Here is a 27,217-nt window from a genome sequence, read left to right on the forward strand (position 1 = left end):
CACGCCGGCGGAAATGTCTGTGCCACAGGAATGCAAGGCAGGAGTTGGCGGCTGCAATCAAGTTGAACTCCATTTGTCACCGGTTGTTGTTGTTGTTGCTGTTGTGCTTCGCAGTCTTGCGCTCTAGTTTTGGCTGTTGCATGCGCGTGTTAAAATTCTCGCGGGCCAAACATTGATTTAACCCACTTTGCAAATTTACTTATCAGTCGCCAGCGAGCGATTTGCCGCTGTTACACATACACTCACACTTTCGCACAAATATGAGTACATACATATGTATGTACATATGTATATGTAGTGCGCACGCAAAATATTTGCTTGTTGTCGTTTGTCATGTGTGGCCGCTGTGTGCGATCGCCAGTGTTGCATGCGGCAAGCTAGTGAGTCTGGCTCTGCAAAAGGGAACTATTTGTTACACTTGTTGTTGATCGCAGTTGACGTTAAACACGCCCGTGTAAATATATATCTTTATGAAAATAATGCTAGGCCATTGGATATAAGCATGTATGTATATGAATGTATAGTATATGTATTATATGTATGTGCATCATATTGTCTCGTCGGTGTGCGTTGTTGAAAGCGTTAATTTGGAACTTTAGTTGCGGTTGTCACTTGTGTTTTTATTTCAATTAGCATTTTACTCACTTCTACATGTATATTTACTCATTGGTTACTAAGTGCGCTTTGGTGTTGTTGTATTTGACACTTGTATTGAGGTTAGTTTTGTTTGTTGATTTTGTGTTATTGTTGTAGCAGTTTTGTTCTTGTCGCTTGCTTCGGTTTTTTGACAGTTGCGTGCTGTGCGCTTATTTATCGCACTTATATACCCTCTATGTGTATGTATATTTGTTTAGTTTTGAGCGGTACTCGACGCCGTTGGAGTGGGTGCGATTTCCTGCCGCACTATCGAGTTGTCTACTTACAAAGTTTATATACATATACATACATATAAATACATACATATTATACAACTTTATTTTCTTTTGGTGTTCTGTTCCACTAAATTCAGTCTGAGGGATATACTCAGCGCTGTGCAATAATCTTCAGACAACGAAAAGCTTTTTACCAATTTTAGGAAAAGAAAATCCTCACACATACTATTTACACTTAAGTATATTATATTTTGAACATATGTTGAAACAAACAGTTGAAAATTCTCCAGAAAATATCAATCGGTTTGTAGTATGGGGTTCTCATTTTTATCAAAATAATGCAAAGCTCTTAAAGTCGCACTTAAGTGTACAATCTGAACAATAAGTATGTTCGGAGACTGTAGCGTTGCCTTGAAAAATATTCTGTGCAAATTTCGTAAAGATTATTGTGAAAGAAAAATGTTTTTCATGCAAGAACTTGTTTTTGATCAATCAATTCGTGTGACGGCTATATGCTATAGCAGTCCGATGTTGGCGATTATTACAAATTATCGATTGCATGGGAAGAGAAATACGTGTACAAAATTTCAGATCGATTTCTCGTAAACTAGGCGACTAGTTCACGTGTATTTAGATAGGGCGGGCATGACTAAATCGATCATTTATACTATATATAAGTATATATACATATATACTTTATAGGGTCTCCGACGTTTCTTTCTGGGTGCTACAAACACCGTTGCAAACTTAATGTACCCTATTCATGGTATAAAAACGCATAACTGTTTAATAAGCTGGGAATCGTCAGCGCGGTGCGTAGAAATCCAGCGTTCGCAGCCAGACCAGCGTCAACAGTGACAGCCGAAAATGCGTCGAGCGCTGACAAGACCTGTTTTGTTGTTGTAGTTTGAGGTGCTGGCCGCGTGACACAATTTCTTAGAGACACAATAATTTCATAGGTACACACAGCTCCACGAGTTAGTAATAAAAATTACCAAAAAGAAACTACAAAATAAATAAATGCCACTCATGCCAAATGTGGAGCGAAAAAGCAACAAAAAAGCGAAATTGTAGCTTTTGGCCGAATTCGCATATTTCTAGTTTTGAATGAAAGCTTTTACGAGCCAATTCACAACAAACTGGCAATGAAAAAATAAAACAAGAAAAAACGTTAACTTCGGCTGCACCGAAGCTAATGTACCCTTCACAGGTGTATTTCTTTTAGTGACTATGTATCCAGGTGTATGGAAGCTATATGCTATAGTAATCCGATCCGAACAATTTTTTCGGAGATTATGTTATTACCTTAAACAGTAATCCATGTCAAATTTCGTGAAGATACCACGTCAAATGCGAAAGTTTTCTAAAAAAGCCCTTGATTCCGATCGTTCGGTTTGTATGGCTGCTATAGTGAGCCGATCTGAACAATTTCTTTCATTATTACATTATTTCTATAAACAATAACTCATACCAAAATTTCGTGAAGATATAATATATTGTCAAATGAGGAAGTTTCCAATGCAAGCATTTGATTCCGATCATTCAGTTTGTATGGCAGCTATATGCTATAGTGAGCCGATCTGAACAATGAGATTACATTGTTGCTTTAGAAAATAATGCATACCAAATTTCATGAACAGATCTTGTCAAATGCAAAAGTTTTCCATACAAGAACTTGATTCCGATCGTTCAGTTTGTATGGCAGCTATATGTTATAGTGGTCCGATATCGACCGTTCCGACAAATAAGCAGCGTTTTGAAGAGAAAATGACGTTTACAAAATTTCAAAACGATATCTTAAAAACTGAGGGACTAGTTCGTATATATACAGACGGACGGACAGACGGACATAGCTAAATCGACTCAGCTCAACATACTATATATACTTTATACTTTATAGGGTCTCCGACGCTTCCTTCGGGGTGTTACAAACTTCGTGACAAACTTAATATACCCTGTTCAGGGTATAATAAAAATTCATACATACATACATATGTGCTTATGTAGTATAAGCCTACCTGTATTCTTATATGTACAACGGTAAGTGTAAGTAAGTATGTGTATTCACTTCGTATCTCTTTTGTGCCGCGCAAACGTAAACAAACAATGAGCTATAAAAGTGTGTTATTTAGTTTACTATTGCTCTTGTTGTTGCCTTTGCTCGTGATGAGTTGTCTCACACTAAATATGGCGCGTAGTTACGCACAAGTAAAGCGGAAGTGTGAAATCGGCAGCGCCGCCTGGTATGCCATAGTAGGAGCAGCGCGGCAGCGGTACTGGCCCTGAGCGCGCGCTACGCACTAGCGGCGTTGAGCAGGTGAACGCGAAAGTGGTCTGAACTGCGTGTCAGCGGGTGTGTGCGCTAGGCAGATAAGCTTTTCGAGTACAGTTGGGCAGCCTCGCACATTTTTTGCTTTGCATATTTTGGCAACGCATTTGGGTGCTCGACATTCGAGGTGTTTTTTTTCGCTTCGTCGCAACTTAACTGTAAAGTGTGTCGCGGGGTGATAGGCGGCGCGTGTGTGAGCGAAATACATTTTTCGTGGCCGGCGAGTGAGCAATCAAGACGCTATGCCCAGTGCGTGGCATGCCGGTTCGTTTACGTACACCCATACATGCACACCCAAGATAAGTATATTTAATTTCGAGTGCGTAACTTTTGAGTTTTGGGTTTTTTCGTCAATTTTAAGCTTTTGGTCGTCTTTGGACTCATTGCCAATTGAGAAAGCGGTTGCCTTGTAGCTGTCGCTGGCACTTCGTTTGCTAGTTTACATTCGACTGCGTTCGTTTTTTCAACTGAATTGTGATTTTGTTTTTCAAGCGTTGTTGATCGCGCGTCTGCGGCAATCTGGCTGCGACTGCGTGCCAAGTTGGCTTATTAATTCATGCCAGCTATCAGCGGGTTTCTATTTTCGTTTTCCTCATATTTGCTTTGTTTTTTTCTTGTTTTGGGTAACCACTTTATTGATACAATGTTTTCTGCCTCCATTATTACTACGCACTTTTTGTATGCTTTAGCCTCGTATGTTTGTGTGCTTATGTTCAAAGCACGCCCGCTTTTTGCGTGCGTATTTGGTTTTCGCCCGCATACCGAGTCTTTTGGACCAAGCAATGTTCGAAGTTGTTGCCCATGTTGAATTTGCTTTGTTTTATGGTGTTGTTGTGATTCAAACGCGTAATTTACTTGCGTGACTGTAGCATTTGCTCCACGTTTGTTAAAGATATATTAACTAGTCTCTCAGTTTTCCAGAAATCGATTTGAAATTTGCACTAGTCCTTTACTACTCAAAAAGTTGCTCTTCAAACCCTTCGATCAAAGTCAAGTTAAAGATCTTTTTATGCCTTTTTTTGCTATAAAAAAATTTACATGTAAAGGGTGGTATAGCTTCGGTGCAGTTTGGTGGTATATTCTGATTTTTTGTCAGCCATAAATATGTGTGGTAATAGCATTAGATGAGTTAGACCACATCGATCTTAAACTCTAACGCAAAGTCTAACCGAAATCTGTTATTTACAAATGTTTATATATTTACATATATTTATGTATGAATGCATTGTATATATGTCATTTATTTTTCCTTATATGTGGCTAAATGTATGTATGTTGAAGCTCAACGCATGCAATGGAAACCAAGTGATGGTTTTTGGCTGTCGTGTCGCCAACGTGTACTTTTAACTTGAACTTGAAGAGTCACTGCGACAGCTCTGTACAAATATAAGAAGGTACATACATATGTAAATACATATACACACGTATATGTATAAGTATTGCTGACCCAAAGAGGCGCAGAAATATTGGCAATAAGCCAAAAGTAATTGCTGTCGAAGAAGGGCCGTTGTGGCTGTGCATGTAAGTGTGGTGTTGTGGTTGTAATGTTGTTGATTTCACTCGTGTGGAAGGTGCAGCAGTTGGTGGTTGGCGCATTTGACATGTATGGATGCATACGACAATGTTGTTGTTTTTGATTTTTTAACTGTTTTGCCAGAGTTGCCGCTATTGTTTTATTCGTGTTTTATTTTCAACTTGCCTTTCTTGCTTTTCCACAGCGCTCAGCATTGCTGCCTCACCGCAAACTCTGCTGTCCGTTAGGCTAGAAAATTAAGCAAACAGTAGAGCTTTAGCAGCAAAGCGAGTGCTGGGAAGAAAGTTGCGACTGCGGCAAACCACAAGGTGCAGGCGTTGTCCCTCGCAGCCATGTTTAGACGTCAGTGTGCCACATGCAACAAACCTGAAGTGCATGCATAAGTAAGTGGCAGTTGATTGGTGGCATATTGCAGCCGCACCTACATTTTGCAGATTTCGAAGCCACTTGCCAAAGTTGCCAAATGCAAGCGCGCGGCAAAACGCCACACTTCCTTTGGCCGTTGTGGCATGCCTCTACGCTTTTCGTTCAAAGACATTTTATTTTGCATTTGTGTAAGAATTGGCTAACTCTCCAGGTAAGTATTTGCGCTTTTGTAGTGGCAGCAGCAGTAAGGAAATCAGCGCTAAAATGAAATTTGATTGCTGGGCCGTCGCTGGTTTCCTGTATGGGCAGATCAGCCCACTTTTCTTATAAAGAACACAGCGCGGACTATAAAACTAGAAAACAAATGTACGTGCATTACGGTATGTACACCGCCAAGCTAGACGCCCCAGTTAACACCTTGTTTAGCCGCCAGTTGCCGCGCTCACAACCCGCAGCTGCGCGCACTCTACGCTCTACAGTGCTTTGTATGCAGCGCGCGCACAGCCGGAAAGTATACCAACCTACATACAAGCGGTATGTACAATGCAGCGTGCAACGCATAGCGGTACTAATGCGGCAACACACACTCGCGCAACGCAAACGCACACGCAATCAAAATAATAATTAGAATTCAAGTGGAAAGAAGAACTATGAGAATCACGAATCATTTGCGGCAAATTCAGGGCTGCGGCCACCAGTTGTTAGCCTCTGCCAGCCTGTCTACTTGGCCTGCCTTATTCGCCTCTCATTGCCAATTACCGGTTGCCGGCTTCGCTCAGTCGCCCATTCTACGCTTACGCATTACACTCGTTGCCGACTTGAGATATGCGCCGATTTACCGTTAACTACAGACGTTGACTGAGGCGGTAGCCGACGCGGCTCAAACGCCTTGCTTGGCGGCTGTCAGGTTTTTCCACAGGCAAGCCACACAATGCACGCGCGCTAACATACACACACGTATATACATATATATCTATATATATATATTTATATACTATATCGTATATGATATGTATATAGATATTATTGCAAGAAGGAGTGTGTGTTAATGTAAGATTTTTATAAATAAACAATAGCAAGCGCACTAAGGCTGCGTGCTCTGCTGTGGCTAGGCCTCATTGAAAGTCATTGCGTCTGCCGGTGGAGAGTTGGTATTCGCACTATGCCCGCGTTTATGAAATAAATAGTAGTTTTTATGCCGCTGCAAAATATTCCATGCTCAAGTGCCGTGAGAAAATCGTAGTGTGTGGCCGCCTGCTAGGCTTGCGGCGTGAACGCGGTTATGTGGCGAGCGAGTAATGCTTGGAAATTCGCGAGAACCAAAGACTAATTGCGGTAGAAATTTGTAATGTAAAGTACTTAATTAACTTGATTGAGGTTAGGAAATAGTTTTATACTAATTTAATACTTTACGCATAGACCTAGACATATGCATGTATAAGTATGGATATTCTGACTGAAGTCTGAAGGAAATATCGGAGACCCTATAATATATTTATATAAATGATTGGCGTGATGAGCTCAGTCGATTTTGTCATGTCCGACTGTCTCTCCGCCTGTCTATCTGTATTTACACGAAATAGTTCCTCAGTTTGACGAGATATCTTCACAAAGTTTGGCTCGATTTATTGTTTAAGACAACGGCACAATCTCCGAAGAAATGGTTTAAATCGGGCCACTTTAGCATATATGTTTGTAAATATGTAAGTAACACTGCCACACAAACTGGTCGATCAAAACAAGTTCTCGAATGGAGTGTTTTGCAGTTGCAAAGGATATTTTAGCTTCGGTGGAATGAAAATGAACTATTAATAATTAATTAATTTAATATTTTTAATGAAATTTCATTTTGTTAGGTTAGGTCACATTTCAAGCTTTACGCCATATTTCTTTTCTAATTTTATTTTTTTAATATTTTATTTACTGTTATAATTTTTATTGTATTTGGTTTTATAGAATTTTTTTTTAACAACTTAAGCCTCATGTCTTGCTCATGTTCCGTTGACTAATAAATGTTTCGCCGTTTATTTACAGATTGCTACCGCTTTGCGTTGCATAAATCATTTGGTTGTAAGTTGAAAACTCAATTTGCTGCGCTGTCGGCGCTGGCGACGCATCACTCGCGCAAGTTGCATTGCCCGTGGCAATTGGCAGATTTGGCAGATGAGATGCAAATCGCATTCGAGTCGCTGCTGCCGCGCGCACATGCAATTACCCAACGCTTGGCTGGCCTGTTGTGTGTGCACCTTCCGGGCGTTCATGAAGGCGCGTTGCGTGTTGCGTCGCGCAGGGCGGCAGAGTGTTGGCTCGTGATAAAAATATTTCCCCGAGGATTTCGTCAAACAGCCGTCGTATATGCATGTATGCATGTTACAAATAGCTGCGGTGTGCATACATGCAAGCATAGATTAGCATTATGCATGCTGCATGCAACAAATGTGTTTTCTATGTCAATTGAGCCGCAATTGTATAGATTTCACCAAATCAATATGGCAAATTCTCAGAATCCGACGTTGGGATTATTGCAAATCAGCTTTTCGTCAGCCGCTGCAGCACCGGCGTCACCATTATCACCATCATCATCAACATCATCATCGGCGAGGCTTCTCACTCGGTCAGCCATAATTGAGACATGTGGCACAGTCAGCTGAAAAAATAGTCAGCCGCACCGGCAGCGCAACACTCAATCTTGGCTGCGCAATTTTCGCCAACCTATTTTCTAAGCAAGCGCTTGCTGTTTTTCGCAAAAGGCTCATGTGATTGAGTTGTACGTCCGAACTGTGGCGGCCGACATTTCGCTGCCATACTTTGTTGTGGACAGAATTCGTAAGTGGAAAATAGGAAATGGAAAATATTGTGGAATTGCAAATTGCAGCAATAATGCTGCAGCAGTGTGGGCCGCAGTTGCGCTTTCCTGAGACGAATTATTGTTGTGTGATTTGCGTGGAGCTTTGGAGTGAAATGCAAAGCAAAAGCAGTCATATTGCAGCCACAAGAGACGCTGTTGCATGCATAATCGCATTTCAATGGGGTTCTGTGCATGTGTGTGTGTGAGTTGAGCAAATTGAACAGCTGCGGCAACGGGTGAAGATGGAAACTTTATGCTTTTGAATGCAAACCAAATGAAGGCATTCAGTTTTATGTCTACAAAAGGTGACACATACACATATACTCATGTAAACTTATGTATATGTATAAAGCCACTTGAGTCTACTCATTTTGTCTTAACCGAGATTTTGCGCAACCCTGCCTCCTAATTAAGATAAATCTCGATTCAAATAATGAAATAAGCCAAAATAAATACGCATTTAAAGCTCTGCTCGCTGAGTGAGTGACGGCCAACTAACGGTGCATGCGCTCGCACACATGCACACGCGCGTCAATGCAGCTGTCGAAGCCACTGACAGCTTAACGCAAATGGCCGTGTCACGTTTGTGAATTTGGGTAATTTGCGACAACAACAAGCAACAGCCAAATCGACAGTCAGCCGTCAAATCGCCGCGGCATGCTGCAGTAATGTGCTGGTGGCATGCCACAAAGCAGTTCCAAATGCTTTGTGGCATACCAGCCTGCCTAGCGCCAACACGACTGCAGCGCGCCTTCAATCCCCCACAGCCGCGGCTTAAGCGCGTGTTAAGGCAGTCGGGGCTTTTCCTCATCGAGACTTTCAGCGTTTGTGGCCTTTTAGTTTGGCTAACTGCACGCTGGCTTATCTGTGTGGCAGCACAAACGATCCGATGAAGGGCTTTCCAGCTTTGCAGCGTTCGCTTAAGTGTCTGCCCTCGTTGGCCACTATTTTTTATATATTTTGTTTTCGAGTATAACCTTTTTGGAATTTAATTTTTCTCTTGTTTAAACTTTTATACACACTTAAGTAGCTTGTTGAGGCAACATTAGAATGCACCACGGTAAAGACTTTAATTATGCTTGTTGCTGTTGTCGCAATTTGGTCTTTCATTACCTCACCTTGAAGTTAGTTGGAGGCGAGTAAGCGCTTAATGGAACCAAAATTTGGCTAGCCGAACATGTTCGTGCCGTTCGAGTGTCGATGTGTGTATAAAAATGTTTACAAACACATATACATATGCACTCATGTATGTGCAATTTCTTAAACAGCCATTAAATCTAATGACTGATTGTTTCGAATGTCGTTTGGGCGCATGCGCCCGGGGCGCTCCAACCAATTTCAGCAAACATTTTCGACGCTGCTTGCCGATGATTAGCGCGAACAATTGATTTTGCATTAGTTAGTCGCTCAGAGGCCACAAATTACAGCATAAAAGTGGCAAAGAGTGGCAGCGCATACCAACAAAATAATGCAGCGCTTGATTTGTCATAAGTCACAAGTGTGCATGTGTGCGAGTGTATTGATGTGGCGTACAAGCCTCGTAAGCGCAAGTGGGTCAATTGCAAAAATGTTAATTGAAAAATCGAAAGTAAATACAAGTTATTGTAACGCATTCGTAGTAACGGTACGCAATGCAAACTTGTTTGCAAAATGTAAGCGGATAAATGTTTCATCACACGACCAATAATGAAAATGTTAATTAGATTTTAATATTGCATGAAACAATTTTTTTTTTATAAAAAATGGAAACTGTTTAAAACTATATACGCATTGTTTTTTATAAATAATTTTGATTTTTATTTTCAAAAATTGTTAATTTTTTAATATATTATTTCGGTTCTTCTTTGTAGGATTTTGTGCTTCCATAAAAATAAAAGAAAAATTATTAATAAAAAATTAAAATTTGTCAATATTTGGTTTTTATTTTTTTTTTTTGATATTTTCAAAGAATATTAAATATATTCATTGTTTTTTCTAAAAATAAAATGAAGACTAATAAAAATACACACAAAAATTTAAAAAAAAATTTATTTTAATTTTTATTTTCAAAAATTTTCATTGCATGTACTAATTTTTAAATTTTGTTTTGTTTTTTTGAGGAAATTGTGTTTCTATGAAAATAAAAGGAAAAATAGTAAATAAAAATTTTAAATTTATATTAATTAACTTTTAATTTTTTATTTACAAAAATTATTTTGCGTGTGAAAATTAAAATTTTTCAGTATTTGGTTTTTAATTTTTTTCATATTTTCAAATATTAAAGTTTTTATTTTTTTTTGTTTCAAATAATATTGCTTTTTTTTAAATAAATTTGAGATTAATAAAAATATACATACAAACAATTTTTTTTAATTTTTATTTCCAAAAATTTTCTACAGTGACGTAAAAATCAGTTTCACAGCTAAGTCTTCGCGCACGAATTATCACAAGTACAAAAGGCCTACACACACATGCATACACACGAATATATAAAAGCTCACAAGTCTCAAGGTATGCTCAACCACCGCAACTTTTGACTTTGAGATCTATTATGTTTTAATGTTGTTATGTGCAATTATGTTGTATATTGCAACCACAAAACAGCAACTACAACAACAAGCCATGTAACTGCCACAACATAAATTCTGACCTAAATTCAATTAACGATGCATTCGGGTCATAAAAAATACTTATGATGCAATTTGTGCATATATAAGTACATACATACATACATACATACAACGGGCGTAGTATGTGTGAGAGACGTGCGACGTAGGAAGTGCCAGCGTAAATGAGTTGTTGCCGTTGAGTGCGCTTTGCAATGTGACGTCAAAAATAGTTTATTACACAGCAAAAACGCTTTTCAAAAGCAAATATAAATGCATACGTTTCTATTGTTGTTGTTTTTTCAGTGACGTTTCGTGATGGCGTGTTGTTTACACACTTAAAACACTGACTGCAACGTAAAAACGTGTACTCGTTGGTGGGTATAAATGTGTGTGGTTGTGTGTGAGCAGCAACCGTTGGAGGTTAGGCGTTAATCTAACTGTGTTAACGATATTTCATGGATGCACAAGTGTCTAGAGATGCTATAAAGATTCGCATTTGACTTTGACGCTGCTGTATGAATAGAAGTGCTTCGAATTTAACGAAGAATAAAAAAATGCCTACAAACCGATCCCTCAAAATCCAGTCTTTTATGGAAAACTTTTTAATTTGACGAGATATCCTGACGAAATTTTCAATTTCATATTTTTCAAGGCAACTATAGCATAAACATAGCGGTCAAGCGAACTTATCGATCAAAATCAAGCAAATATCTTTTTGTATTCTTTTTCTTTTATAGGAAATGTACTTGTGAAGCGTATTATAGCTTCGGCGTAGACAAACTTAACATTTTCTCTTGTTTTTTTTTATTAGTTTATTACATTTTGTTTAACCTAATTAAATAAAATTTTTTAAATTATTTGAAGTGTAAATTTTAAAATTTATTTTCTTATTCCAAACTGCTTTATTTTGTGCATTTGACTCGCATAATATTTTATTTCCGTTGTTATCGATATTTTTTGCTCGATTGCTCTATTTCTAAATGGCTTTTTGTTCTACTGTAGGTAGTTGCTTCCTACAGTGTTCGTAAGGCAATTTTATGTTTATTTATCTACCGGCACTTTTACAGATACACGTGTACAGTAAACCCCCGCGAATTGGAACGAAAGCCATTAAATCTAAAATTAAATCAGAAAATGCATATCGGGGGGAATCATATAGGCGTGCACACCATGTTGTTGTTAAATATTTAAAACATTATTATTATTTTTTTTAATGTAATTCAAATTTTTGTTGTTGTTATATGTATTATGTGAAAATTGTTGCATTTGTTTTGCCGGTTCTAGTAAGCGATCGCCTGCTGTATTTGCATCTACACGCTTATTGCGCTGTAAATGCAAATGCTTTTGTTTTTGTTGTTGTTTCACAAATGGGTGCAGCACACTGCAAATGCCGACTTTCTTATATAATTGTTTTTGTTTCGACTTAGAGCTCTCGCGCTTTTTGTTCAGCCAGTTTGCGGTTGGCATTGCTGGCCGGTAATTGTTGTCCCGGCAGTTGCTATTGCCATCGATCATTTACGAGGTAATTATTACAATGCTAATATTTATTTGCGCACTCTGTGTGGATGTATGAGAAGTCGGCTGCGAGTTATTATTCGCACGCCGCTGTCAACCATTATTAGAAAACCAAACAGAAATCAAAAGAAATATTACAACAAATTATGCGACTTTTTACGCGTGCATTGGCATTGTTGTTGCAATAATTAGACAACACACAGGCGCTTGCACTTATGCAAGGACCAATTGCCGCACTTCGCTTAGCCTACAAGGAAATCGAGTGCTTGTCAGCTGGCCAGCTTCTAATGTTGTTGCTCGCCAGACTAGTTCGCGGCACAGCTGATTGGAAATTCACCGCAATTTGCAATGTTTTTCAAATTACAATCAGCTCCGCTTGGCGTAGAGCGAAATGAAGCAGTGCCAGCTGATAATTACTTAAGAGCTTAAGTCCGCGCACGTTACAGCTTAGAAACTTATGTAGACTTTATAATTTTATCGTATACTATATACATACATATATGTATATGCATAATAGTTAAATGCGGGTAATTGTAGGAGATTTCGAGATTGCGCTTTTTGCACTGCTGGAAACTGGCTGGGTGAGAGCCAGAGCGAGTAGCGAGTGGTTGGCCTTCGCACGCGCTGCAAATGTGCAGATTGTAATGAAGTGGTTTTAGGTGGGTGTTTGCACGAAGGTTATTATCAGGCGAAATGATTTTACAAACGACAACGACAACGACCACAAAAATATAAATATAAATGTCATATTAACACAGCGCGATTTTAAGAAATAACAAGTAAAAATTGTGATTAAACTTCAAAGCGAAGACTTGGTTTTCCTAAACTTAACTTGGTGTGTAGCTGATGTGGTAGTTGACGCAATAGACGACGTAACTTGCGCCACGGGTCCGACCCGCTTACATGATAGCCGCGCAAAAGACCACTTCGTTGTAAATACTTCGTGACAAATTTGTGTTTTGCGTGGAAACTTTTAGTGCGAAAACAAAAATTAGGCGCAAAAGTCCCCGGCGATTGCGAGGCAGCGAAAAAATTCAAAAAATCATCAATAACAATAATAATAATAAATAACAAACAAGCGAGTGAGCGCAGGCACACAACCTCGCGCATGGAAAAAACAGCGATGTGGCGAGCGTTCAAGCGTCGTAAATTTCCATGAATTCTGGTGACGTTTTTTATTTTTCAACGCGGATCTTATGATATGCGCAATCGGCTGTATGTGTGTCTTTATGTGTGCTACGCTGGCGCTTTAACTGTGGAAGTTGGAAATTCGCTTTCAAAATATTTACGCGGGAATTACTTGAAAGTGTGCGCCTGCAAAATTATTTGTTTTGCACTTGTTCTGTGCGGGAGGTCAATGACGAAATCGACAATAAAAATTGCGTCGAAAAAAAATATTAATAATAGTTGCGTATACGCCTAAGCCGCCACAGCAGCGTGAGCATGAACAGCGTTTAGCATTGGCTAAGCGGTTTCCATTATGTTTGGTTTTTAATTCTTTATTAGGACTGGTTTTAAATTTTTGCTGTTTTTATTTTTATTTCTTTGTATGTCAGCAGCGTTTGTGACGCCGCATCCTAAAGTGTTGAGCCAAATGACGGGTATCTGCCAGATAAAAATTTTGTATATACATATATATGTATGTACGTATATAAGTATGCATGTACATATGTATATGTATATGTAATCGCGTCAGCCGCTGCGTAGCGCTGCGTGTATGCGCAATCAACTCAAAGTCAATTGGCGATTTGAAGTGTGCCCGCGCTGTTGTTGTTTTAGTTGTTTCTTTTATTAGCGCCTATGTAGCAAAACAAAAACATAAAAATCATGTTCGCCAAACGAATGAATTCGCACACACATTTCTCTATTAATAAAATCGTGCTTATATGTATGCGTGTGTAGTACACTTGTTTGTATGTGTGCGAAAATTAATTTGCTATTTCCGCATACGCCAGCAAACGTCAGGAATAGTAGACAACAAGCGATACTGCTAGAAGTGCCTTATTCAATCAAGTAGTTGTCGACTGTCTTACATACATACATACATACATACATACAGAGTGAATATTCAAAGCGCTTCAACAGTCAAAACAATAATAAAGCACGGCGTTGTCAACAACAACTTCTCGACGTGAATTTTACAACAAAAATAATATTGTGAAAAAATAACAGTATTAATAAATAAAATATATTGAAAAAAAAATATTAGTAATATAATAAAAGGCGTTTCAATATTGGCATCGCTGGTATAGAAATCGCAGTAACTAACGAGAGAGTCTCAATGGGGAATGTAAATTGTAGTAAAATAATATAAAATAGTAATTAGAAGAAACTTTTTCGAATTTAAAATTATTTGAATAAAATAATATAGTAACTGAATTTATTTATTTATCGAAAAATAGGCCGATATATTATTAATTAATAGTTTCTTTAATTATATTCTTTTATTTGAAATTTTGTTTTTCAAATTGCAGATTGAGTTTTAATATACGGTATTATGCAGTTACTTCTCACATTCGTACATAAATCGCCTTTCATAGAAGCGTAAAATCAGACCACGGTTAAAGTAGTAACAGTAGGAAATAGAGTATATTCAAATTCAATCAAGAAAAACAGTTAATTTTGGCTGCACCGAAGATTGGACACTTCACCTTCCCCTCACAAGAAGTAGTCCGATCTAAACCACTTCTTGTTCGCTTGTACATACTTTTGCCTTGGAAAACAATCCATGCCAAATTTCTTGAAGATATTTCGTCAAATGGAAAAGTTCTCATACAAGCACTTGATTCTGATCTTTCAGTTTGTAAGACAGCTATATGTGATAATAGTCCGATATCCAATCGATAATTGAAATCGGAAAGGGCGTGTGCAAAATTTCAAAAACTGGGGTCTAACGATTCAGTTCCTGATTTTGCCTTTTATTTTAGTACTTCTTAGAGTAAGAAAATTCGTGCAATCTTTACGCCCTGATCAGGGTATAATTTTGAAGATATGCAACAAGTTAATTTTTGCCTTTCGAACTACTTTTCAATAATAGACATTTAATTTCTGCTTAATACATATACATATGTATAAGTATATCCATAGTATATAAAATACAGCGCATGTCTTTATTTTGTGCTTATTTTATTGATTAGGAATTCCTCGTGGTTGTTCTAAATTTTTTTCGAAGAACTCCTTTTAAATGGAAACACAATGTCATACAAAGGAGGCAGAAAGCACAGTATATGTAAAGCATTTTGCCACACTCTACCAAATCTGCTGAGATGTACGCACTACGCATAACCCACACACACATGTACTTGGTTAAAAAGTATGCGTAATTGTCAAACGCAATTTCTGCTCCATTTATTCGCTTATTTATGAGCCACTGCTGCGTGTTATCAATTTAGAACGTGGCCGGCATTCGAACAATAGCATCCTCGGCTCAATGCCTCGCCGCCTTCTAGCAACCTACATATATAAATGTCTGCATATGTAACTACATATATGTTTGTAGTCGATGCAGTAGCGCCATTAATTGCATGTGCCATTCAAAGCAGACATAAATATTTGCATAAATACGGCTGCGTGTAGTTGTAGTGGGGCGGGTGCGCAGAAGAGCGCAAGTTCAGACTTCAATTCACAGTGCTCGCTAGTAGTTTTTACGCCGATCATATTGCTATTATTGTTGTTATTTTAATTACGAAGCAGCTTTGCTAATCAGTTTTCAAATAGCCGACACACAGACGTCCAGATAACGCATATACATACATACATATACACACAAAGGCACACAAAATTGCAATTCTAATGTACCAAAGTAGGTCCACAAGTACGCGCTGGCGCGCTTATCACGCGACAGCGTTCTAATCGCAATCGCATGCGACGCCTTTCTAGCAAAAATTTCAGTTTCTTATTTTCGCTTGGAAGTTTTGCATTTTTTTGTTTTGGCTTTGTTTGTATTTCAACTATTCGAATAAAATGCTTTGCCAGTAGCGACGCAACGTCTGCTGAACGCTTGTTGAAGAGGAGCAGCAGCGTATATAAGCTGGCAAATCGAATAGCAATCAAAGCGATTGAGTAAATTCAGACTTTGCCACTGACAGTGCGGTTGTACGAAAGGGCAGCCTGCGGCTTATCAAAGCGAGTGGCTCCGACAACGTACGCCCGCCAAGTTTGGCGTGTGACTTAAATGCTGTTAACTATAACATACAGTATATATGTACATGCATACATACATATATAAGTTGTCCATGTTTGCGTCAGATTAGATAGCAATTCGCGACGTAATAGAATTCTTATTACAACACTGCTTTAATAAAAAGCTTTTTACATAGCTACATACATACATACACATACTTATATTTAAATATTTTTTAATAAAATTAGAGAACTGCGAACAGTTTGGCTATCGAATTCTGGTTAACGCCGCAACACTCTGCCGTTAATAACCAAACGAAAATAATTACACTAACGCAAACAAGAATTTGCTCATACGCATACATACATACATATATGTATATGTAAATGTATCTAAAAAGTAAGTGCGCCCTTGCATGCCATTGGATGCTTTTGACGTCGCCAAGTCGCGACTATTCATACCAAATATGCGAAAAGTCGTTAGCGACAGCAACAACAAGCATGTAAATAGTCTGTGATAACTAAAATACAGTTATTTGCTTGTGCGGCTGAGTGCGTGTGCTGTTGATAGTGAGCGCGCTTAGGGCGAACCTTCCCGCCAACGGCACCCACGCACTTTTTCTACGTATATAAAAACACATACATACCAACATATGTGATTTATGTATATATGTATATATGTACGCGTTTATCTATGTCTGCCTTTGCGTGTGATTGTGGATTAAATTTTATGTACATACATACATGTGTACATGGCAGCATAAGTATATATGTATGTGTGTATGCATGCTTTGAAAGTGACTGGAAGGGGCAGCATGTGACCCCATTTCATCGGCAATGGAATGCTTCAAATTGCGCCAATTTTGTTTGTGTTTCTCATTTTCATCATTTTTGGGTCATATTTGTGGAGTTATTGAAATAAAACAGGCGGCTGCCTCGCTTCTAATGTGGCAATCGGCATATTTGTTGTGAAAAAAATAAAAAAATAATACAATGTACAATGTAGATATATGCAGGCATAAATATGCGAATATTGAGTCAAAACATTAAAAAAAAACTTATAATTTAAATTTTTTACGAGCAACTACATATGTACATACATATATAGTTCATATGGAAAAATAAGCATTCGAATTTTTATTTTTGTTACTCATTCTAATGGGAATTATGCTTTGCAGCAAAAACTTGCATTTATTGAATTTAGAAATATTCTTAAATAATTTAATATAGTTTAATTAAATTCAATTTAATTTAATTTTATATGTTTTTATGTTATTAAATGTTATACATTTTGTTTAATGTATTTTACTTTGTCTATTTTTATTTAATTAAAAAAATTAAGGCAAATATTTAATTTTTACTCACTTATTCTGCGGCGTTAAGGACATTGGCACCTCGATGCTGTGTGATGTTGTGCGGCGGCGATCGCCACCCATGTCGGCTAGGCGTGCGAAATCTGTGTCGCGTTCCTGATCAGCCAAGCGTGCAGAGCGTCGCGATTCGAGCAGACGCACCTCTTCCAACCGTTTTTTCAGCTCAATAGGTTCCTGAGTGTAGATAAAGAAAGTTGTTATTTAAGTTAATAAAGTTTGATACAAAGTAATAAGACAGTATTTTTCGAAATAACGAAATTGCTGAGACCTAAAAATGGAAATTTTTCGATATTTTGGAAAAGGGAGTGTTGTAGGTCAGCTGTGCCTTCAAATGTTTTTAATTTTTACCAGAACGACGAATTTAAGTGATTGAATTTTCACTGACTGGGAAATGTGAATTTACCTCAAAAATTATTCAACAAGCTTCAACGCAGATCATATTTTACCGCTGTATTGCAACAAAAAATTTTATGAAAATTAAATAAATTGACAAAATTCATGAAAATTATTATTTTTTTCCTCGAAGGATTCGCTGAAGCCCAGCCATAATATAATAAAATTGAATCCTTTAAAGCAATTGATATTCATACTAATATTATATTGATATACTAAAAGAGATATTTATCAAAATACATATATGCACATGATAACAAGAATTTTTCTTGCCTTTCATGATATTTTTTGAGATTTCTCAAACAGTATATAGTAACACTAAAACGAAATAAATAAATAACTTCAATCCAAAATGGCATTTCTAAGGCATATTCTAGCTCTGCATCTATATGGAGCTTGCTTCAGGCTATTGATAACAATTTTATTGAAAAATAAAGTTTCTGCATATAAATTTGACTGCTAAATCAAGAATTCCTCTCTATTTATTTTTAATAAAACCGAATTTGGGTCATGACTGGCAACTATACATATACGGATATGTATGTATGTATGTAGTTCCATTTGTTTAAAATATTGCTTTTTTAAGTGTATTTCATGTACTTTTCTCTCGTTCTTTTATTTTTTTTAGATATTTGGGGAAATCTTTTCTGTTATTACTGGAATTATTGCTTATTATCACAACCTTAGCTACTGCACCTTGACCTATTTACTTTGTATGTATCTACCAAGCTGCATATACAATGGAAGTACATACATACAGTATACATATGTATGCGTGCTTATGTATAGAAATAGAGCTAAAAGTTTCATAGTGCGCAACTCCAACTGAAAAAGTTCTATCTACACCAGGAAATGGTGTGAAAAAAGGTCATTTTTATATTTTCATGTTTTAAATGTAATAAAATATGAAAACTAACAAGAAAGTGAGGTTATACATTTTGAGGATTTTCTTTTTTCTTGATTTTTCAATAGTTACTTGTTTTCCAAGAGATTCGCGATGAAGTATTTAAAATTCTGAAGCATTAGTTTTAACTTGGCTTTGAAAATCTGCAAATCAAAACTAATATTTTTATCACTTTTTGCTACAAAACCAACACTACAAAAACTTCCCCATCGTGGCTTAATTTTTCTAATCAGAAAATAATTTTAGTTTAATTATTTGTGTCGTTTTTGCAAAAAAAAATATTTTATTTATAATGAAGTTCTTAATTGACAAAAACTAATTTCTTGTCCCAAAAATAAATTTTAAAGCCCATTCAATACTACCAATAAGAAATAATATCAAAAAAAATTTTATTTGTATACAAAAAAGTTTGTTATGTTTGTTTTTCATCATTTCTCTCATTTCTTCGATATCACAACAATTTGACCAATTTAAGTACTGAAATCCAGCTCACCTTAGTCGCAGCCAGAGCAATTAGTACTTGAAAATCCACACACAAGTTTGCTTATTTTGAATAAGTTTTTGATAAACTGCTGTTAATTTTGGTAATTTACTTGACACTGTTTTTGCATTTATTTAATTATTTTAATTTCTTTTCACTGATTTTGACTTCACTTGACACTTTCTCTGCAAATGCTTGCATTTCGTTTGTGTTGCACAGTGTAAAATGCAGCAATAATTTTTCGAATTAAAACACTTTTTATTTAAACACTTGCTGTTTATTTGCATTTGTCTTTTTCATTGAATTTTTAATTATGCAATTACGCAAATAATATTGCTGTTGTTGTTGTTTGTTACAAATTAGTTGGCCTTAAAAAAGAATTCTGTTACAATGTCACATTGCAAATGCGGCGTTGAGGAATTTCGCTTCTGATCAAAATCAAAATCAAAATTTTGCGCCGCTTTGCAACGCATGTACTACAAAAGTATGTATGTATGTGTGTATGTTCGTATGTATGGATGTTTGGAGCACACACAAGGCCCCTTAGCACGCTGTGGTGGGGAATTGTTGTAGCAATTTGTGTTGTTGCCGTGATTGCAGCAACACTTCGCATTAATTTAATTTTAAATAATTTTCACAGTTTCTTCGGCGCTTTGTTGAGGCGTGTTTTTATTTTTCGCTTGGCGTTTAAATAAATTGCGTGCAATTAAATTTCCCCACAACAACAACACTAATCCACAAATTCAAAAACGAATTTTTGCACGCCAACATGCGTGTGTGTGTGAGTTATTTTGCGTGAAACCAGCGGCTGCGTGTGTTATGCGTGCAGTTGTTGTTGTTGTTGCTTCGATTAATGGCTTACTTGCTGCACTAGTTGGCGGTGTTGCCCATTGGCAATGCCAGCAGAATAGGAAAACGGAACCGTGTCAGCCGAGAAGTGGCACGCAGTCAGACAAAAAAGGTGCATGCACACACACGTACACACTCACGGGCGCAGCTCAGCCCCCAAGTGCATGCAACCGAGTTGGCCAAGAAAAAGCGAACTGTTGCCGTTGCGTTGTCAACTGGCCGGGCAAACTAGGCGCTAGGCGGCACACACACACACACATGTGACCGTTTGCGCGCTTAGAGTAATAGTGTGCGATTTGCTCTAGCAACGCACTCGTAGTTGTTGGTTCTACTAGCTGCTTTGTGGCCAGTGTCGCTTTAGCCTCCTCGAGTGTTGCACGTATTTTGGTGAGTGTGTGTGCGCGCCTGTTAATTGGCACAAAACGCCGGCCGGTAAATGACAGCGACGAATTGCCGCGCCTGTTTCTGCGTGTGTGTGCGGTAGTGCGTCAGCGTTGCGTGGCGATTTTTTGCCGCTGAATGCCGTTTATTTTCGGACGGCCACCAGCAGGTTTGGGTGACACGGTCGTGTGTGCCACTGGCTATTTTTCATTTTGCGCTTTGTTGCTGTTGTTGAAGTGTTATTTTTATGTTGCACTTGTAACCAAGAAATTAGGCTAAATGGCGCCATCAACCAACAAGAAACTGCCAATTTCACGCACAACAATTTATTGTGTTTTTTGCGATCTTTTCGAAGAGTTGTTGGCGGAAAATATTTTCGGTGAGCTCTCAGGCATTTTTGCGCTGAATTTGCGCACAACAGAGTATATTCGGCCTTTCCCTTATTTTATGGCAAATATTTTCATTTACTCGCGAATTGTGTTCGAATCAAAATTTCGAAAACTGTGATCCTCATTTGTTTTCATTTTGTTATTTTGGTTTTTATCTGAGACCTGAGCAGCCACCGTTTTTTGTGTGATCATATTGTTAAAATTCATTTATATGTATATACTTTATAAAAAATAATAAAAATAGTTTGGCCGCAATAGTTATAAAGTGCGCAAATATTGGCGTGTTGTTTTTTGCATTGGAACTTATGAAAAAATTTTTGAAGGGAAATATTCAAATTTTTTTGCAATCGCATTTTAAATTTAAAGTAAAGTAAATATATTTAGCGAATTTTAAATGTGAAAGCCAGTAAATTGTTAATTAAAGATTTAATGTGAAAGCCTTTTATCAAATTTCTTTCGAAACTGGCGCTAAAATTAATTTTATTGGTACCGTAATGCTCGTTTGTTTGTTTATATTAATTTCTTTTGTTTTAATTTTTTAAATTTTTTTAAAATTTGATTGACGTATTGGGAAAAATATTTTAATTTAGAATAATACAAAAAAAAAATTCCGAAACCAAATTTTTGGACTACGATACTAAAGAGTTTTGTTTATAAGGTTTAAAAATGTACATATTTTTCTTTATATTTTATATTAATTTGGCCACACTTTGTAATAACTTTTGCTTAATTATTTTTGCTAAAGGTTTTCAGGTTAATATTTAACGATTGCTGCTAATAAAATCGAATGGCTTTTCAACAGTTTATAATTTTTTAATTTTTTTTAACAAAATTGCATGCGATATATTTTTTTATCAACTCAAATTGTTTTCATTTCACTTGTAACTTTCCTTAGCAACTTTTAAACTTAGTTAATTTTCGAATTTTCACATTTCCACAGTCTTCAAATTTTTCACTTAAATTTTTTCATTGCCTTTTCACTCCATATTTTTGTCGTAATAATTTTCAATATATGTACATATATATATTTTTTTAAATAAATTTAGTACGAATTTAATTTCTTTACCACATAAATACAAATAATATTTGAATTTTTCAATTAAATTATTTCAAATTCTGCAATATTTTCACACAGGTAGTCACTTTCTGTTGCATCACACACTGCCGCGATTCACTTTAGCACTGGCACAGGTGTTGCTTTTCGGTGAATGACGGTTGACGACTGCGTCATACAAGTTGTCACAGCACCAAATGTTCAAGACTTCTAAAAATTGTAGAATATTTGCCTCGCGACTTTGCTTTGAAAATTTATTTGAAATATTTTTGCTTCGTCGCAGCTTTACGAATTTGATTTTCCGATGCGCTCAGGGTTTTCTTCAATTAGCGTGTTTTGTTTACATTTGTGGCTTTACTCGCGTACGGTCAAAATGCAACTACCACAAGTGTCTGCTCGCCAGTGCAAAACAACCAGCTAGCCAGTTAGCCAGTCAACGACGCAAGCATTGGCCGCACGAGCGTAAGTAGCTTTGACGCTTCGTTCTTTGCAAAAAACGAAAAACCAAAAACAAAAACTTAAACAGAAACGCAGTAAATGAAAGCGTTAAAAGCACACGGCGTAATGCTCACGCTCTCACCCAACGCTTATACTCACAAACACCACGGCGAATACGCTCAACAACTTTTGCGTTTTTTCTTGCAGCACACATAGATACTATATATTCGTATATGTGTGTGTGTATCTATGAGCACTCGGCGGCCGAGTGTGAAAAACCACTTTGTTTCCAATATTGCTGCGTTTACTCGATTTAGCGACGTAGCGACTTACGTGTTGACGATTCGCGCGCGCATTTAAGAATGATTCTTTGAAGGCACCGCCACTCAAGCAGCAGCTGGTGGTGGCTGTTAGCAGCAGTTCATTTCGGCATTTATAACTATCGGAATTGCTATTGCCTCGTTCGTAACTGCTGTGGCGCTCTCATTGTGAGCGACAGCATTTGTTCCGTTCCGGCATTCTCTTTGCGTGTTTCATTTCAAATACCGGACCGGCGCGTTTTGACTGCAATTATTTGAACAATCCTGTCGTGTCTAATCAGCAATGCGCGGCCACCGCCGCCACCACCACTGTTAGCGGCGGCGTAAGCGATTCGTTTTCGGTGAGATGAGCGCCCAGCACTACCACCACCAACAAGCTGTGCGCTCTCGGCGCGTTCGCTTCGAAAATGTTGCCAGCAGCGCCGCCGACGCGGGCGCTCAAGGTAGCAGCTATGCGTGTGTGTGTAGCTATTTTCGCTGGTTTGTTTTTATTCCGTCATTTGTATGGCTCCAAGTGCTCCGCGCGGTGTGTGGTGCGCGGTCCGCTCTCCGTTTGTTTTCAGTTTTTCAAGACTTGTTACGTGGTTGTTTATTGCGCTCTCTATTTTTGTGGAGCGCCTGACTTTCTTTGTTTTCATACTCGGCGCTCAATGTTGTCGTTGAAGTACCATGCATGTACATACGTATGTTTGCATGTGCTGTTATTTGGCTTTTGGAGTTCGAAATCGGTGCGGGAGTTTCTCAAAAGCGAGTATTTGTTTACGTAAGCTACTTGTTTTTGCACATACATACATACATACAAGTACATGTATTATATGTATGTATATATGTAAGCGCGGTACTTCCGCACAGGTAGCTGCGCCGCACTCGCGCCTAACGTCAGTCTATCAAATTTGATTCGTGATTTTCCGACTATTCCACTTACACGTGAATGTGTGAAAAAGTCGCACTCAAGACACAGCAACACACACAGTCTCACTTATTTTCCTTCGTTTGCTTCCAAAGAGAATTTCGTTAGAAAAGCAGATTTAAGAGCAACTTGTAACATTCGAAAGTGAAATTTGAGCGTCATCCGTACATACATACATACGTAAATGTTGTCGAACAGCAAATAACAACAACAAGACAGCTACTCGCCCAAAACTACTTGAACAACCGGCTAATTATGAAAGAAAATAAAAATAGAAATCTAAGCATAATAGGCAAATATTATCTGAAGCCGCTCGGCGAAACGCCGGGAACAACAAAAGCCGAATGGCAACAAACAAACAAACGAAAACAAGCAAATGAACAGCAATAAAGCATTTAAACATTTGTTGTTGTGCGCTTGTGAAGTGCTTAGGCACTTTGTTTGCAATCATTTGGGCTGAGCTGCTGGCAACCAGAATGATAATACAAAACACACACACACACATATTCATACTCAATTAGATGCTGTGACGCTTCTTGGCAGGCATTCCACTCGGGTGTCTAAGATGTTTTTGAAGCTGTAAAAATTTATGAAGCACTTACTTTTTATAGCATTGCAAGTCACTGACACAGAAATACATATCTATGTGTGTCTGTTCGTATTTCGTTGTATTTTCATGTGAATGTGCACATTTTCGCCTACTTAAATACAACACATTACTTTTGCTGTGCGCGCATAAATTCACGGCCACGCCCACCCACTCGTTTACATTCCTCCGCACACATATGTACATATATCCATACAGGCTGTAGGTGTGTGTGCACATTGCCACTTGTAAAATTTGGCACGAGCTCAATCATTACTATTTTATGTTTCGAATGTGGGAGCAAACGGTATGTTTTCATTTTCATTTTCATTTTTCCTTTCGATTTCATTCTCAGCTTGTACATACAAACATACGTATACATACATAAATATATATGTAAGTTTAAGCGAATAAAACTTTGGAATAGACCTCATCGTGAACACATGGAGATATATTTAGCAAATATGTGATTCACTGGAATAATATGTATGCACACACATACATATGTATGTACATATGTAGATATACGTGTTTGATGCTCATACTGCGTTGCCTGGTCACCTGTTGCTCATGGCATATTTTTAGCAATGGACGGTGTGAAATCAATGAAGAGATCAACTTGCCGATACATTTTAAACTGTAAGCATGTAAATATAAGCACATATGTATAAATTTGTATCTATTTAAATATGTACTACATACTATACATATGTACATACAAGTATGTACATATTAAATACGCTTAAATCTATATAAGTACGACCTGACCAAAATCTTATTTGAATATTACTAAAACTCATTTTAAAATATTAGATAATTATGAAACTGATGCAGTGCCATATTTTTGGCTTTCCGTATAAACTTAACTGCGGTTGCACCGAAGCTTCTTATAGCTTTCATTATATCTGTTCCCAAATGAAAAAGTTTCCACAAAAGTAGTTGATTTTGATCGGTCAGTATGCACGGCAGCTATATGCTATAGTGGTCCGACGGTTCCGACAAATGTTGCAAAGAACGTGGCCAACTTAATATAATATATAGGGTATAATGAGGGCAACCCAAAATCATGCAAACCCGTTCAAGCTCTTCAATGTGGTTTGAAATTAAACTCTTTTTTTAGATTGTTCTGTGATAATTAGACAGTTGCCAAATTTTTTATGATTAAAAATCAATGAAATGCGTAAGAAAGAGGGTGAATCCTGCAATATATTCGAGCTGCAGAACTGAATCGAGCAGGTACAATCTTTTATAAGAGTGTACAGCCGCTGGCGTATGCCGATGATATTGACCTCAACACCCGCGCCGTTAGTTCTGCTTTCTCCATACTGGACAAGGAATCAAAGCAAATGGGTCTGGTAGTGAACGAGGGCAAGACGAAATATCTCCTGTCATCAAACAAACAGTCGTCGCACTAGCGACTTGGCTCTCACGTTACTGTTGACAGTCATAACTTTGAAGTTGTAGATAATTTCGACTATTTAGGAACAAGTATAAAGACTACCAACAATGTCAGCCTGCAGGATAACTCTTGCCAACAAGTGCTACTTCGGATCGGTAGGCAATTGAGAAGTAAAGTCCTCTCTCGACGAACAAAAACAAAACTCTATAAATCACTCATTGCTCCCGTCCTGCTATATGGTGTAGAGTCTCGGACGATGACAACAACTGATGAGTCGACGTTGCGAGTTTTCGAGAGAAAGGTTCTGCGAAAGATTTATTTATTGCTATCTATCAGCGAATTAAAAGATAGCGGCTACGCTGGCTAGATCATGTTGTCCGAATGGATGAAAATACTCCAGCTCTGAAAGTATTCGACGCAGAGCAGAGTAAGAGGAAGATCTCCACTCCGTTGGAAGAACCAGGTCCAGGTGGATAAGAACCTGGCGCCACGTAGCGAAAAGAAGAAACGACTGGCGCGCTGTTGTTAACTCGGCTATAATCGCGAAAGCGGTGTCTATGCCAGTAAAGAAGAAACGTAAGAAAACTATAAAAATTTTTTTGACAATTTTTTAGATCTCTCTTATTTAATTAAATTAGTAAGATTATTAACCTGTGTAATAAATTACAATCTGATTAAGGAATCAAAAATATGTATAAAGTCTTACATTTGAAATCAGCTTTTAGCAAGATTGCCATCTATTTGAAAAAAGTAAATAAATAAATTGGATAAGGCCAGCAATTCATTATAATATAAATAGCAAACTAACACTATTTATGAAGCCTTTCAGTTAAAATTGTTGTTGAGAAGTTTTGCCACATGTTTCCGTTTTTTATACCCTGCACAGAAAAAACGGCCAAAAACAGTAAGACTTTGTTCATAATTTTAAAATTCTTAATTCTTCAAAATCTATATAATTCCGCAAGGGAATCCCAATGCTTTTTCCAATCGTCGAAGCCGGAATAGCCTTCATTGCGCATAGCGGCTCACGTTTAATGTCTTCAATTGACTCAAAACGGTTTCCCCGAAACGGTCGTTTGAGTTTGGCGTATAGGCAAAAGTCACACGGAGCTAAATCAGGCGAATACGGTGGTGGCGGCATCATACTGGTTGAAAATTTGGCGAAAAACTTACCAAGAATCAAAACAGTATCCGAGGGTACATTATCGTGGTGCAAAAACCAAGAGTTGTCGGCCCATAATTCTGGAATAGCACATCGTTAATCGAAGATCTATCAATACAACCTTGATTTTTGACGTGCTTTGACGTGGATCCAAAAATCGTCGCCGTAATAATACATTTAATGATATACTGGTTGTCGGAAAGAATTGTTTCTCAAACGTTTTCAATTGGTTCGGTAGTATTTCAACACATTTATTTAAGTTATCATAAACAAATCTCATCATTCTCAAATTTTGCTAGTTGAAATAAGAAATTCAACTTTTAGTTGGACTGTCAAATAAATTTTTCCGAAATATTGTTGATAGCATATTATTTTATCGATGAAAATGTTGTCTTAATGCATTG

At 37.5% G+C, this 27,217-nt stretch overlaps 1 protein-coding gene across 3 annotated transcripts in view; it reads right to left on the bottom strand.

Moving 5' to 3' along the window:
* LOC126767920 (zinc finger protein 704) overlaps nt 1–27,217 on the bottom strand; it is a 297,974-nt gene that overhangs the window by 101,293 nt on the left and 169,464 nt on the right. For all 3 annotated transcript variants that reach the window (XR_007669180.1, XM_050485706.1, XM_050485707.1), the window contains exon 2: nt 17,540–17,721. Coding sequence is in view for 2 of the 3 variants with exons in the window: in XM_050485706.1 (XP_050341663.1) it covers nt 17,540–17,721 (182 nt within the window). In the remaining variant the exon portion in view is untranslated. The remainder of the gene's footprint in view (nt 1–17,539; nt 17,722–27,217) is intronic.

This window comes from Bactrocera neohumeralis, chromosome 2, assembly GCF_024586455.1.
Source record: "Bactrocera neohumeralis isolate Rockhampton chromosome 2, APGP_CSIRO_Bneo_wtdbg2-racon-allhic-juicebox.fasta_v2, whole genome shotgun sequence".
Lineage (NCBI taxonomy): Eukaryota > Metazoa > Arthropoda > Insecta > Diptera > Tephritidae > Bactrocera > Bactrocera neohumeralis.